Source organism: Phyllostomus hastatus, unplaced genomic scaffold (genome assembly GCF_019186645.2).
Source record: "Phyllostomus hastatus isolate PE091 unplaced genomic scaffold, TTU_PhHast_1.1 phas_contig_65, whole genome shotgun sequence".
Lineage (NCBI taxonomy): Eukaryota > Metazoa > Chordata > Mammalia > Chiroptera > Phyllostomidae > Phyllostomus > Phyllostomus hastatus.
This window is the reverse complement of record NW_025333932.1, coordinates 887,027-901,617: the sequence shown is the minus strand read 5'-3', so window position 1 is coordinate 901,617 and position 14,591 is coordinate 887,027. Positions and strand designations below refer to the sequence as shown.

Genomic DNA, 14,591 nt, shown 5'->3' with positions numbered 1-14,591 from the left:
CATAACTTATGAAATGATGCCCCCAACAAATCTTGCACCTGCCTGGCACCATAGTTATTACAGTATTATTGACTATATTCCCTAAACTGTACTTTACATTGCTGTGACTGTTTTGTTTCTGCATGTTTGTATTTCTTAATTCCTTCACCTTTTTCACACAGCTGCACAATCTCCCTCCCATCTGGAAACCCATTTTCTCTGTATCTATGAGTTTGTTTCTGTTTTGTTTTTTAGATTCCACATACAGATGAAAGCACTTTTTTTTTCTTGTTTATTTCACTTACCATACACAATACTGTCTAGGTCCGTTCATGCTGTTGCAAATAGTATGATTTTATTCTTTTTAAAATTTATTTTTTAAGATTTTATTTATTTTTAGAGGTGAAGGAAGGGAGAAAGAGGGAAACATCAATTTCTGGTTGCCTCTCGCACGCCCCTGCTACTGGGCACCTGGCCTGCAACCCAGGCATGTGCCCTTACAGGGAATCCAACCTGGGAGGGACCCTTTGGTTCTCAGGTCGGTGCTCAATCCACCGAGCCATACCAGCCAGGGATTTTATTATTTTTTTATGGCAGAATAATATTCCATTATACATTTGTACTACATCTTTTTTATGCATTGAACTTTTAAAAAGTTATTAAATCTATTGGGCTGATAATGATTAATTAAATTATATAGACCTCAAGCATACAATTCATATGCTTGGGGCGTGACTACCCATCATGATCTGCCTAGTTAGGATTTATGATCCGTATCACCCTGTGAGGTTACTTTCCATAGAACCCCTTGTCCACAGGTAAGTCGTGGGTTTTGACTAATGGTTAAATTTGATCTGGGAATATGTCTGCAAATAGCATGAGGTGGTAGTAAAAGCTGCAATTGGGATATTGGAAGAGCTCTCCGGTATTAATATATATTAATTTTGTGCCTCGGCTTAGTTTTGTTAGTCATAATTCTTAAGGATGTCAGCTCCCTCACTGACTTTCAGAAACAGGAGAGATGCCTTATTTCTCTGCTGAAAAAGTGTTAATTATCAATCAACTATACTCAAAATATTATATCCGACATTCTGACTCAGGAAACAAGATTGGGTCTCAGTCTTTTAAGGAACTTACAAGCAATTTAAATTTTAAAAAAGCAAAACTTAAAAAAAAAGATCAAATACATAGTATGATGGGCTATTTAGGGTAGTGCGTGGGGGGTCTGTTTTTCAAGGTAGCCGGTTGCCACGGAGAAAATTCTGGGGTTCCACTGACTTGAAAAACCGGCAACATTTCATTCTCTGAACCCACCTCCGTTCAGAGTTCCGTGGGCCCTGCAGGTCCCAAACCTCAGGGTTGTTCCAGGAGACCCAGCGTGGGTTCACGCTCCACTCCACGTGGAGGCGGCACCGGAGGCGAACGCGCGCCAAAAGTCTCCCAAGCCTGCGATCTTTGACAGCTGCCTGGCGGGAAACACTGCAGCGGGACTCACTCCCCGGCACAACGACGTCTCCCTCGCTGGCGCTTAAGATCGCCACTTCCCAAAGATCCGACGTCGATTGGTAGCGCCTGCGCGGAGCTTGATTGGCACCGCCTGCGGGGCGGAGCTGCGGACGCCGTCGCCGCCGCTCGCTCGGTTCTTGAGGAAGGGCCTAGGCCGACTCGAGTCCCGCGGTGGTTTCTGTCGGCGTTTCGCCCACTTCCCGCCTAAGCGGGCTGGGCGCGGGGACTACCTACCGGAACCATGGAGGACGAGGTAGTCCGTATTGCCAAGAAAATGGACAGGATGGTGCAGAAGAAGAATGCGGTGAGCGCGGCGGGCGGCGCGGGCCGGGAGGGAGGCCGCGGGCGGGGACGCGGTGGGCCTCCTGGCCGGGCCCCACGGGTCTCCTGGCCCGCCCAAGACAACCCTCCTTCCGTGGAAAGCCGGCGTGGACTGCGCCCGCATGGTGGAGAAGCCGTCCTGAGGGTGGTAGTGCGGACGCGGGGTCAGAGGCGTTTGGACCGGTTCTTGGTACTTGGAAGTCCCTCGTTGTTAGTACCCCGTAATAAACCTAATCGAGGCATTCTCTCTTTTTATTTTAAACTTTAGTGGTAGTAAATCCTTGCTAATTTAGCCTACGAGTTGAGGAGTATATAAAGCCCTCACTTTTTAAATAGAATTCATTCTCTTTTCGGTGATCGTTGGCTAGCAACTACAAATAACATTAAGTAGAGTTTCGTGGTCTGCTGAGACATCAAGCTGATAAGTGTAAAATTCCTGGACCTTATTTTTGAAGAAGGCTAAACATTCACTTGATTATCTCAACTACGTACGTTTGTTTAACGATTAAAAAGGGCAAACATGCCAGTAAACTTGGCAGGTTGCTAAATGTCTTTTAAACAGTGGATCTTGTTAGGTGATCGTATGTGTAAACGAGCTATGACTACAGCACACATATTAACTACGGTATGCTGGTGGATGAATTTGGACAAATGTCATCACTGGGCATGGTCTAAGTGGTTTACAGTTAATACCGGTGGCATTATCTTGTTATTTGTTGTAGATAATGTGTTTATGTGAACATGTTCTCTTGTGGTTCGTTTGAGATGTGTCTTACAGTTTCTGCAATTTGGTCTACCTGTGTGTGCCACTTTAAATCCCTTCTTTCGGAATCATCTGTTTTCAGACAGTTGTCTTTACTTGATTTGTTCCTCTATGGTCAGCACATTTTTCATATTAGTGTACCTGAAATAATCTATTCCTATCAATGGAATAAATTCCGTGCCAAACTAACGTGAAGGAGAATAGGGATGCTCTGATTTGTACAGTACTTTGCAGTTACAAAGCTGATGTGCAGATTTCTTTTGCTGCAACACAGCTGTAGCGTATCTGTTTTACAGAAAAAGAAACTGAGTCAGAGATACTGTGCAGTTTGGATTAAGCCAGAATCCTGGTTTTCTGCGGGACAGCATGCTAGAGCAGGAAGTAGTGTTAACTCTGAATTCTTAAGACTTCATACTCTGTTCCTCTTTTTCTTTAACAGGTGCATCGTCTAGTGTTTAATTTTGTACCCTGTTAATCTGTATTTGAAATTTGGCTTTTTAAAGTGTTTCCTGTTTGTTTACTGTTCCAGATAGTACTTCTGCCATTTATTTTTTCCTGTTGATTTCCCTTTCATTCCCCACTGCAAGAGATGAGTTCTAGTTATCTGATAGGCTGAACATTTATTTCTGTTATTTTGTTTAAACTCGAAAGTTTTTTTTCTTTTCTTGGAGATCCCCAGACTCCCACAGTAGAAGGTTCCAGGGAAAAAGTCTGTTTTGGAGGTAATTTTTTCTCTACCTCGGGCTATAATGTGTATCCTTTAATCATCTAACTCATTGTATTTTTTGTTTTTGTTTTGCTTTGTTTGTTTCTGTTTCTTGTAATTGGTGTCTCCTAAAAATGACTAATTCCTTAGAGGGCAAGTATGAAGATCAATTTGTATTTATTTGCAGTTTTCAAGTTATAAATGTATTTTCAGATCTTTGGAAAATAGTCTTGGGGAGAATAAGTGTAAATCTTACAGATAATTCTCATCTCATTTTTAATAGTTCAGAACTTTACCAGTTTGAAAACTTGCCTCCCCCAAAAGAATGGTAAAATTGGCTGGCTCTTTTACATTTTTCTTGTCTCCTTTTCTATTTTACAGAAATTCAAATAGGCAAATGAAATAATGAGAAAGGGAAATGGTCTGAATGACTGTTCTCCCCTGCCACCCCCAAAAAACCAAGTGTTCAGTAATTTAACAGAAATTGTTCTTGGGGTTGTTGAATTATGGTTGTTTGTTTCTCTTTTCTTGTGGTTTCCAGCTTTTCTCTGTGAGCTATTTTTATATTATGAAAAAGTAAATTTTGCTTGAAAAGTAGCTTGTCCTTCCAACTGACAGGTTTAAGTGCTGTTACTCGATATTGTTTGAATAAAACCGTAGGTGTCATACTTAAGTAAGTAAAAACAACTATCATTTATTGAGCTATTACTCTGAGCCAGGCATTCTACTAAGTACTTATCTTACCTTATCTCACTTATTTATCAGACAGTTTTGCAAGGTAAGTATTAACCCTATTTTAAAAATGAGGAAATTATTCAGAAAGTTGAGTAAATTGTCCTAAGCCAAATAGCTAAATAGTGGTCAGATGAAGATGTAAACTTAAATCTGTTTTGCTCCAAAGAGAGTACTACTATTTTGTTAAGCTTCAGTCCCTCAGTAGAAGACCCTTGCCAGGTAGTAGTTTTTGAACCTTGCATGGTGTCAATGAAGGGTTGTTGCCACCAGTCCAATGCCAACAGGAGTCTCAGTTTGGGGTGCTGCGAAGGGAGAAACAATTCCAGTGACACAGCTCAGTTGACACAGCTTGCAAACTCTAGAAATGCAGTCTTCAGTAGAAACTGAAAATGGGCACCTGGAAGACAGAGGGAAGGCTGTCTTATATAGAGAAAAATTGCTGCCCCACTCCCCAATATGTGATTGGTCTACTTTCATGTAAATAAAGACTCAAAATTCCCCCTGTTCTGATTGGATGTGGAAAATCTCAGTCCCATTGGTGAAATACAACACCAGGAGCTGCTGCTGCTGCTTTTTTTTTTTTTTTTAGATTTTATGTATGTATGTATGTATGTATTTATTTATGTATTTATTTATTGAGAAGGGAAGATAGGGAGAAAGAGAAACATTGATGTGAGGGAGTGTGAGAGAAACATCCATTGGTTGCCTCTTGCCAGCATCCCCAACCTGGGACCAGACCCTCAACCTGGGCATTTGCCCTGACCAGAAATTGAATCGGCCACCTTTTGCTTTGTGCGAGGCCTAGCCACACTGGCCAGGGCATCAGGAACTTCATTTATAAGGGTCTGCTCAGATGGCAGGAACACAATGCAGAGAAGCTTGGCAGGTCAGCCTATGGCTTTTCCCTGAGATATAGTGAGCATGGGAAGAGGCCTCTGTAAAGAGTCGCTGCTAGACTCTGTTTATGAATTTGGGCCTAATTAACCAAGAGTCCTTTTTGTCCCATATGTTCTTTGTCAGAGTTGACAGTGGGTACACTTACGTGAATATAAGATTTGGAAGTAAGAGTATTTACTGTTCTGGGGCAGACAGGTTTTCCTAAATACTCAATATCCTGACCTCTTATTTCTTATTACCCAGAATGTTGCTCCACTGGTATACTTGATCTTAAGCAGTATAAGCAGTTTCCTAAGTTGCCCACTTCTGAGACCATGATGAACCACATAAATTATTCAAATGTTCACATATTAGCTGTTTTCCAGTTAGCTTTTTTTTTTCTTGTCATTATGACTTGATGCCATTAAGCAAGTCTAACTCCTAATATGGTTACAAATTCCATCTCTTTTGGATTTTAGCCCTGTGATCTCAGACAGGTTCCTTAATGTCTCTAAAATGTTTTCCTTGGTTGCAAATTGGAGATAATTTAGTAAAGATTAGATGAAAATAAAATTCTTTTCAGTGCCTAAGATATGGTAATGGCTAAAAACATGGCTTGTCTTTGTAAGGAATTTATCACACTAGACTGCAGAAGGCGGAGTGATGTAAGAATTTTTAAGTTCATGTGGAGATTTTGTGAGTTGTGTTGAGGTTGATTTTTTTTTTTAATTCACAACTCAGGGCTGAGTGAAATTAAATTGCTGGGAGAGAAATTGAAATTAAATGTTAGAACTACCTGAAATATGTACATTTCTTAAGTTTTATCATACCCAATTTGAAAAATAAAGCTTTGGTTTCCATAACAGGGTTAAAGTGACTAAATGTAGAATGACGACACAGTTTTTTGTAAGTTTTAGTGAGCTATACAATAAAATCCACCCTTTTCAAGTGTACGGTTAAATGGGTTTTAGTAGTTATAGATTTAGTTATATAGATCTATAGTTATAGATCAACTATCACCGCTATCTAACTTTAGAACATTTTCATCACTCCAGAAGAAACCAGTACCAATAAAGTAACTCATTAAGAAGTCACCTTATCTCCCTCATCCTCCTAACTACTAATCTACTTTCTATCTCTATAGATACCTATTCTGGACATTCCATATAAATGGAATTATATAGTATGTGGTCTTCTGTGACTGGCTTCCAATTCGCTTGGTGTTTTCAAGGTCCATTCATGTGAATAGCATATATCAATACTTTATTTCTTTATATCACTAAATAATGACTCCACTGTACTGGTGGATTTACCACATTTTGGGCTCTTTGCATTTTGGGTATTATAACTAATGCTGCTAAGAATATTCTAATACAAGTTTTTGTATGGACATAAGTTTTCCTTTCTGTTTCATATATAACCTAGGAGTAGAATTGTTAGGCCATATGATAACTATATTTAACCTTTTGAGAAGCTGCTAGACAATTTTCCATAGTTGCTGCACCATTTGACATTCTCACCAACAATCTGTTAAGGATTCCACTTTCACCACATCTTTGGATTATAGCCATTGTAGTGGCTGTAAAGTGGTATCTCACTATAGTTTTGATTTTCATTTCTCTGATCACCAATGACGATGAACATTTTTTCATTGTGTGTTGGCCATTTGTATATCTTTGGAGAAATGTTTTTGCAGATCTTTTGCCCATTTTTTAATTGAGTATTTGTATTACTGAGTTGTAAGAATTCTTTATATTCTTAATACTAGACCCTTATCAGAAATGGATTTTGCATATGTTGTCCCCCATTCTGTGGACTGTCTTTTCACTCTTTTGATAGTATCTTTTGAAGTAGAGGAACTTTTAAAATTGAAGGCAAATTTATGTACATGGTCCAGCAGAAGTAACGGCATTAAGTGCGGTTGGTAGGGTACATGAGTGTCTTGTTCTACATGCACAGCAATTTGAACATTTCACCTAAAACATCATATGGTGTGCTTGAGCATGATATTGTTATGGTACAGAATTACACGATTATGATTTTCTAATGAAATATCTCTATGTAATAAAGAAGGGGCATTATTTGTGCCAGATATTGTATTTTTCTTTTGTTTGTGCTTTTGCTATGAAATAATTACAAATTTGAGATCACATAGTGAAATTATGATTTCTAATTTATAGTGATGATGTTGAGCTATAATTTGAATATTTAAATTTAGTGTTTGCTTTTTTAAAAATAAAGAACATCATAATTTTAACATTTGTGAAGTCTCACAATATTACTAAGAAGAATTTGAAATTGATTGAGCTTAAAGAATGCTCACATAAAATGTTGGCTTATGGTTCTTTGAGAACTGTTGTTATGGTAGAATAGATAATTCTTTTTATATCTTTGTACCCTTATCATCCATCTCCTGTGTGTCAGGCACTCTTTTTCGCTACTTCATATGTTGTTACATTACTTCATTTGACCAGTTCAACTACTCAAGGTCAGTATATTGTGCTTACCTATATATAAAGAAGCTGAAGAGTGAAAAGGACAAATAACATTCCCAAGATCTTATAATTAAGAGATGCCAGTGCATGGATTTGAATGAATATATATTTATATGTGTGTGTGTATATGTATGTGTGTGTGTGTGTGTGTACATATGTGTGTGTGTATATACATATATAATCTCCCTCATGTTCTTAGTTGTATATTCTGTTTTATTCATTCATTCTTACATTTCCCTGAGAAGGATGTTTGTATCCTTTGTAGTCTTATATACTGGGTGCTCAGGACAAGTTTGGATACCATATTTTGTAAAAGTACTTATTTATCAGTGGTTTAATGAGGTAGCATAAGAGCTGTTGTTTATATTTCAGCCAGTACTGTGAACTTAAGGTAGAATCTTTCTTTCTCTTGCATCATTATCTCTAGGAGATGCTGCAATCTAATAGATTTGACCTTTAGAGGCAGGTGATGATTGAGAAAAGCTAGACTATAGTTTCTTGTTTAGTAACACTATTCATCTGAGTTTACAGGGCAGAACTACCACCGGCATACCTATGGAGTGGAAAGAGCAGTGGTATAAAGGTCAGGAGACAGTTCTTGCCCTTTGTAGTACCCATTGGTAGGACCTTGGACAAATCACTTTCTTTTTCTGAGTTAAATTTCTTTCTTTATATAATCAGGATTTGACAATGTGCAAGGATGTCTGTTTTTAAATTCTCAAGTCAAAAGGAGTTTCTGTCTTGCTCACTGTTGTATCCTCAGCACAGAGTAGAATTTGGCACAGTGTTAATGAGTATTTCTTGAGAGACAATACAGTGTAATGTGACAGAACTGGATAGATCTCATCTTTTCTAGTTAGTAATCATGTGACTTTGTGCAAATTTCTTAATTTATCTGGATTTCAATTTCCATCTGTAAAATGGGGATAATAAAATTACCTGCTTCTTTAGGGTTTATTGTGAGGAAGAAATAATATATGTAAAATATTTAATACAATATTTGACACATAGTAACATGCAAAGAAGTTTTTATCCCTGAATTAATATGTGATCATCTTTTTTGCCCTTTTCTTTCATTTTGATTATAGTTATTTATTTCTTAAAGAAGCTTAATTGAAATGTTTATCTTATTTTGTTAGAACACAGTGTAATTATGATAAAGGTCATGGTTTTATCCCATGAGTATTGCTTAGCTTTTTCTTCCTTCAGTAGCCTGTATCTCTAACCCCATTGTCACTAAAGAGATCTGAATAAAAAGGGAGTGTGATGAAATTAATGCATATCAATTGCTTCTACTTGTAAAATAACATAAACCTTCTGCCACATGGCTCATGTATTAGAAGAATCAAATTTATATGTGACAGACAGCTTTGTGGTAGCCTAAGGAGGGAGATCCTACTTTTTAAGGGATTTCTAGAAGTAATGTTTAAATTTTCCTAACTGATCCTAGATCAGAAATGGATCAGAAAGTCCACGGGGACATGGGTAGAAGAAGGGTGTCCATGGTAAATATAGGATACAGGTCCATAATCTCTTAAAACCTTTAGAGTCTAATATATTTCAGAATTCAAATTTTTCAGATTTTATAAAGCTAATTTGGTACATGCATCATATTATTACATAATATCCTCATTGAAATCTGGGCAGTTTCCAGTAATCTGACATTAGCATTTCTATAATGAAAGTCAATTTAAGTGGAGTAAATGGAACATAAATAGCTTTGTATCTGTTGACGTTTACATGTTGCTGACAAATGAGTTGATTGAAAACCTATGAGAAATATTTTGTGTTTCAAAGGTTTTTGATTTTGGGATTTGTAAATATGGCATTGAAGACCTTACTGGCTCACAAGAATGGCATGCCTGTAGAAATGCTTGCTTGATAAATGGTAAATTTAAAGTCAGTGTTAGCTCTCTTTAACAAATACAATGTTTTATGTTTTCAGTTGCCTCTAAATGAAAAAAAATTATAGAATTTTAAAATTAGAAGTGAACCATTAAAATCTATTAAATAACCTGTATCAAGTTTTTATAAGGCACTAGGTTAAATTAAAATGATGTTACCTGTTTGTTGCTAGAAGAAAAGTTAATACTGTTCTGTTTTTCACAGCCAAATCTAATATCTGTCAACTTTAAATGGAAAAATTATGTGACTGGAAGCCCTTAGTTGATTTTATATTTAAGAAATTTAATGATACCATGAGATTTCATGCTTGTGTTTTCCTGTGGGGTACATAATGGGGTACATGCTCTGGGAATTTTTGTTTTCCTGGGGTGTGCTGTGTTTCATTGATCCATATGGTACCTAGTTTTCATATTTTAATATTTTAGAAAGCAAGATGAGTTATATATATCATTGTCCAGATGGCTGTTAGGATATACTTTTACAGACATAACATCAAACCCAGCATCAACATTTGCAGAATAGGTGTCAGTATCTTGACAGAAAATCTGAGAGACATTAGTGGAATGCTCTTTGAACTTCAAGGAACCAAATGGTTGAAAAGCAGTGGGGGCGAAAATAGCTAGCCCTGTGCACTCCAGAGCCAGCTAAGAGCTAATAGCTTTTAGTTCTTTTATGGATTCTTTTATGAAATGCTGCATTATGGGTATTTTTGATAAAACTTTTTGTGGGGTAAAAACAAATTAAAACCAGTGAGGGAGAATTCCTTCTCCATACCTTGCCTGCCCCTCCCATCTTTTCCTGCTCTGACTGGTATGGTGGTTTGTTTTTTAATAGTCATATTTATAAAAACTTAGAAGCAAAAATCAATCAGTCTGAATCAGAAAGTGGTTCATAAGCATTGGACTTTGAATGTAAAGTACTTTTAGAAACACCTAAGGCAATTTGTTTTTGCTTTGTTTTTCTTTTTATATATATGAAAGGTAATCTATGATAAAAATTTCAAGTCTAAAAGAATTCTTTCAATAAATGAGTAAAAAGAAGGGGTAAAAAAACACTTACATTTAATAGTTTTTTTTCTCTGTTAAGTGTATGGAACATTGATTTGTCTAAATGCATTAAGTAAATATTAAACTAAGTACAGTATGATTACTGGTAAGTCAGTGGATTAGGTTAGATGATATCTAGATAGATGAGAATGTATACTAGATTAAATATATCAAATGAGAATATTTGGCCACAAGCTGTAAGTATTGCTGTTGCTTCTCCTTTAATTCCATTAATTTCATTCTTCTTTTTCTTTTTTAACTTTTAGTGAATTTATTGGGATGACATTGGCTAATACCATTCCTTTTTTAACTTTTAGTGCTTTAGTAATTTTCCATGAGTCTTATTTTGTTCTCTTTTCATCATCTACACGGGAGTCTTTCATTCTAGATGAGAGCTGGCAGTGTACAGGCCTATAAGCTTAACATAGACCTTGAATTTGAATTTTCTTTCAGAATTTACATTTACTACCTTTCAAAAACAAGATAGGTGGCAGTGTTTTTGTGACACAACAGTGAGATATAGAGACATCATGAGAATTTGAGTAAAGAGATGCCTTTTCAGTCCTGGCTGGTGTGGCTCAGTGGATTGAGTGCCAGACTGAACAAAAGAGTTGCTGGTTCAATTCCCAGTCAGGGCACATGCCTGGGTTGCAGGCCAGGTCCTTGGTAGGGAGTGTGCGAGAGGCACCCACACATTGATGTTTCTCTCCCTCTCTTGCTCCCTCCCTTCCCCCTCTCTAAAAATAAATAAGTAAAACTTTTTTTAAAAAAAAGAGAGAGATGCCCCACTCTCCCTGTATATATGTGAATGCTAAAGGTGCTGAGCATTCCCACTTACTCAGGGTTGGCTCCTTTATCAGACAGGATTTCCATTTTCTCCATGGAAATTTGGGGTGTGTTATAGCACCACAGTAAGAAATATGTTTTACATTTCTACTTGGGCCACATATAAACAAATACTATTGAAAATAAACTTTCACAAAACAATATTTAAAAAGTGCTGGTCATAATTCAGTAAATGGAGTTTGTAATCCTCTACTGAGTTTCAAGACATATTTGGAAAAATCTTTTTCTCTCTGTATTATACATATATATGTGGATATATATACATACACACTGTATGTGTGTTTACCTTTCTCATGAATAATGAGCCATAATGAATTGTAGATAGGAAAACATAAATTTAAATCTCTAGTTAGTTCTTGCTTTACTATCTGGGAAATTCAGTATGAAATTATTTTTACTTTATAGGCTGGAGCATTGGATTTGCTGAAGGAACTTAAGAATATTCCCATGACCCTGGAATTATTACAGGTATGTATTACTATGTGTCATAATTTTTGAATAGGTAATTGTCATAAAATACTGAAATGTCTCTAATACCAATGTAAGTTTTTTATATTTTCTTATTATAAGCCATTATTAACTTGACTTTTTTTCAAGATAGTAACATAGATCAGTCTAATAAGTTACCATTATAGAACATGTTGCCTCACTCAAGAACAAAACCCAAATCTCCATGATTAACAGTGGAAGTGAAATCATTGTGAAAGAGGATGGACTCTTGGCCCTGATTTGATCTCCCAAGATTTTACTTTTTTGGTCTGTCTTTGATAGCTCTGCCAGTATAAAGCTAACTAGCCTCTCATGAAGATGGCAGGGTGTTGCTCTTCTCCCTTTTTTTTTTTGCACTGGCCAGCAGTATGCAATCAGATGTCTAGTAGATATTGCATAGATTCATTACTCTGTGTTCTTACTCTAATGGTCTATGATGACTAAAACCTAAAAATAAGACTTTAACAGAAGTCAGAATTTTAAAAAGGAAAGTAAATAGTAGCATGAATCTGACTACTTTCTACTACACATTTATTATTGTCCATTAGTGCCACTGGTGATATTTCTATAACAATTCAGAATTTAGGGAAAAATAATGGGGATGCCTGAACATGGTGGTTAGGAAAAAAAATCATGTATTTATTTTTATTAACAGCTAACTGAAATCAAACATTTTGTTCACTTACGAAGCCAGTAAGACATAGTTGTATAAGTAGTACTAATGACTGTAGCTGAAGGAAATCACAGATATTTTATCTTCATATTATAGTTGTTGTAGATGTATTGACATCTGTTTTTGCTTATTATGGTAGTTTTATATCTTATGCTAGTCTTATTTAAAGTTGTAAATTAAGGAACAATATATTACTATATTACATTTAAGAAAATATTTTTGTTACCGTTATTATATAATTTGGTTTTATTTGTAATCCTGTATATTTTATTTAAACCATTTAAAAACATTCTGAAAGGGGGTCCACAAGCTTCAGATTGCCAAAGGGATTAATGGTGCAAAAATGGTTAAGAACTCCTCTAAATGTAAACTTGAGAAAAGAAACAAGCAATTACAACATCATGCTTTCTCAGTTTAGTTATCCTGTACAAGGATCAATAGCTTTTCTGGCAAATTAACTCTAGAAATAACCTTGCCTTTGAGATAGTACCTTAACATTTAGGTGTGGCCCTATCCTGACAGGCCTATGTAGGGACAACCATATCGAAAACAACACACATGAAAAGATGTTCAGCTAGCTATCAGAGAGATGCAAATTAAAACCACAATGAGATACCACTTCATACCAGTCAGAATGGCCATCATAAACAAAGCAACAAACAAGTGTTAGAGAGGTTGTGGAGAAAAAGGGACCCTAGTTCACTGTTGGTGGGATTGCAGACTAGTACAACCACTATGGAAAACAGTATGGAATTTTCTCAGAAAACTAAAAATGGATCTGCCTCTTGACCCAGCAATTCCACTGCTAGGATTATATCCTAAGAACCTTGAAACACCAGTCCAAAAGAACCTATGCAAAACACCAATCCAAAAGAACCCAATGTTCATAGCAGCACAGTTTACAATAGCCAAGTGTTGGAAGCAACCTAGGTGCCCATCAGTAAATGAATGGATCATAAAACTATGGTACATTTACACAATGGAATTCTATGCAGCAGAAAGTAAGAAGGAGCTTCTACCCTTTGCAACAGCATGAATGCAACTGGAAAGCATTATGCTAAGTGAACTAAGCCAGGCAGTGAAAGGCAAATACCATATGATCTCACCTTTAACAGGAACCTAAAAAAGAAAACAAAGAAACAAGCAAAATATAACCAAGACACTGAAATAGAGAACAGGCTGACAGTGACCAGAGGGGAGAGGGGAGGAAATTTTGGGAATTTCAGGGGAAAGGGGGAAGGGTTTACAGGAACAAGTATAAAGGACACATGGATAAAAAACTAGGGGTGGGTGGAAGTGGGAGGGAGGAGGGGAAGGCTGGGAGGGTGGGCTGGGATGGGAGTACAATTAAAATAAAATAAAAAAAACATATTTATTCCAAGTATTTATTTAAGAGAAATGTGTAGTATTATGGAGGGTGTGGAGGTTGAGAGGCCTATCATTTATAATCACATTAGATTTTTTTTTATGTGCTTCATCCCTGGGAAAGTCTATATATTTATATAACAAATATTTGAGTTTTTATTAGGGTTAGGAATTGTGTTGGGGTGATAAATAAAATATGGCCTTTTCCCCTCACTGATCTTAGTCTCACAGAGGAAAACTGTCATGTAAACAAACAAAGATATAGTTGCCCAGATATATGTCTATATAGAATTCATTTGTCAGAGGTAGGGCAGGCAGAGATACAAAGTTTACTTCTTAATCTGATGACTTACTCTGGGAGGCCCAGAATATCCTTCATGTATATAGGTGATAAAGTGGAAAGTGAGTTTCAAAATATTAATAGGTTTTCCCTAAGCGGGTAGGACTAGGGAAGGTAGTACCCTAGCAGAGAAAATAGTATGTGGAAGTAGTGTGGCATATTAGGTAAAGTAAGGTCAAGTCTGATACAAGGTTGACTTCACAGGTAGGTTGGCATAGCTCTGTTGAAAGGCCATGGTGCAGGGAAGTACATGACTGGATTTGCATGGTGGAGGAAATAGGAGACTGGAAACAGGAACACTTGTTGACTAATGCAGTAACTTGGGAGCAGTGATGAATTCTTGAACTAAATAGTAGCAATAGGAATTGAGAGAAGGGGAACTTGTTAACGATGAGCAACCAGTAAGAACTGGTGGCTGACTGGATAGGTGTGAAGGAGAAGGAGGAATTTAGGATGGCTGAAATTTTTGCTGTGGTGACTGGTTAGGTGGTGGTTCCATTTGGCAGTCGAGACAAATCCAAGAAAGATTATCTGGTAGGGTTGGAT

The 14,591-nt window shown here is 36.8% G+C and overlaps 1 protein-coding gene across 1 annotated transcript in view; it reads left to right on the top strand.

Annotated features, from left to right (window-relative positions):
• Window positions 1-1,576: 1,576 nt before the first annotated feature.
• Window positions 1,577-14,591, top strand: part of TCEA1 (transcription elongation factor A1) — a 49,941-nt gene continuing 36,926 nt past the window's right edge. Inside the window, exons 1-2 of the mRNA XM_045849364.1 lie at window positions 1,577-1,789; window positions 11,584-11,646. Coding sequence (XP_045705320.1) covers window positions 1,727-1,789; window positions 11,584-11,646 — 126 coding nt within the window. The 5' untranslated portion in view covers window positions 1,577-1,726. The remainder of the gene's footprint in view (window positions 1,790-11,583; window positions 11,647-14,591) is intronic.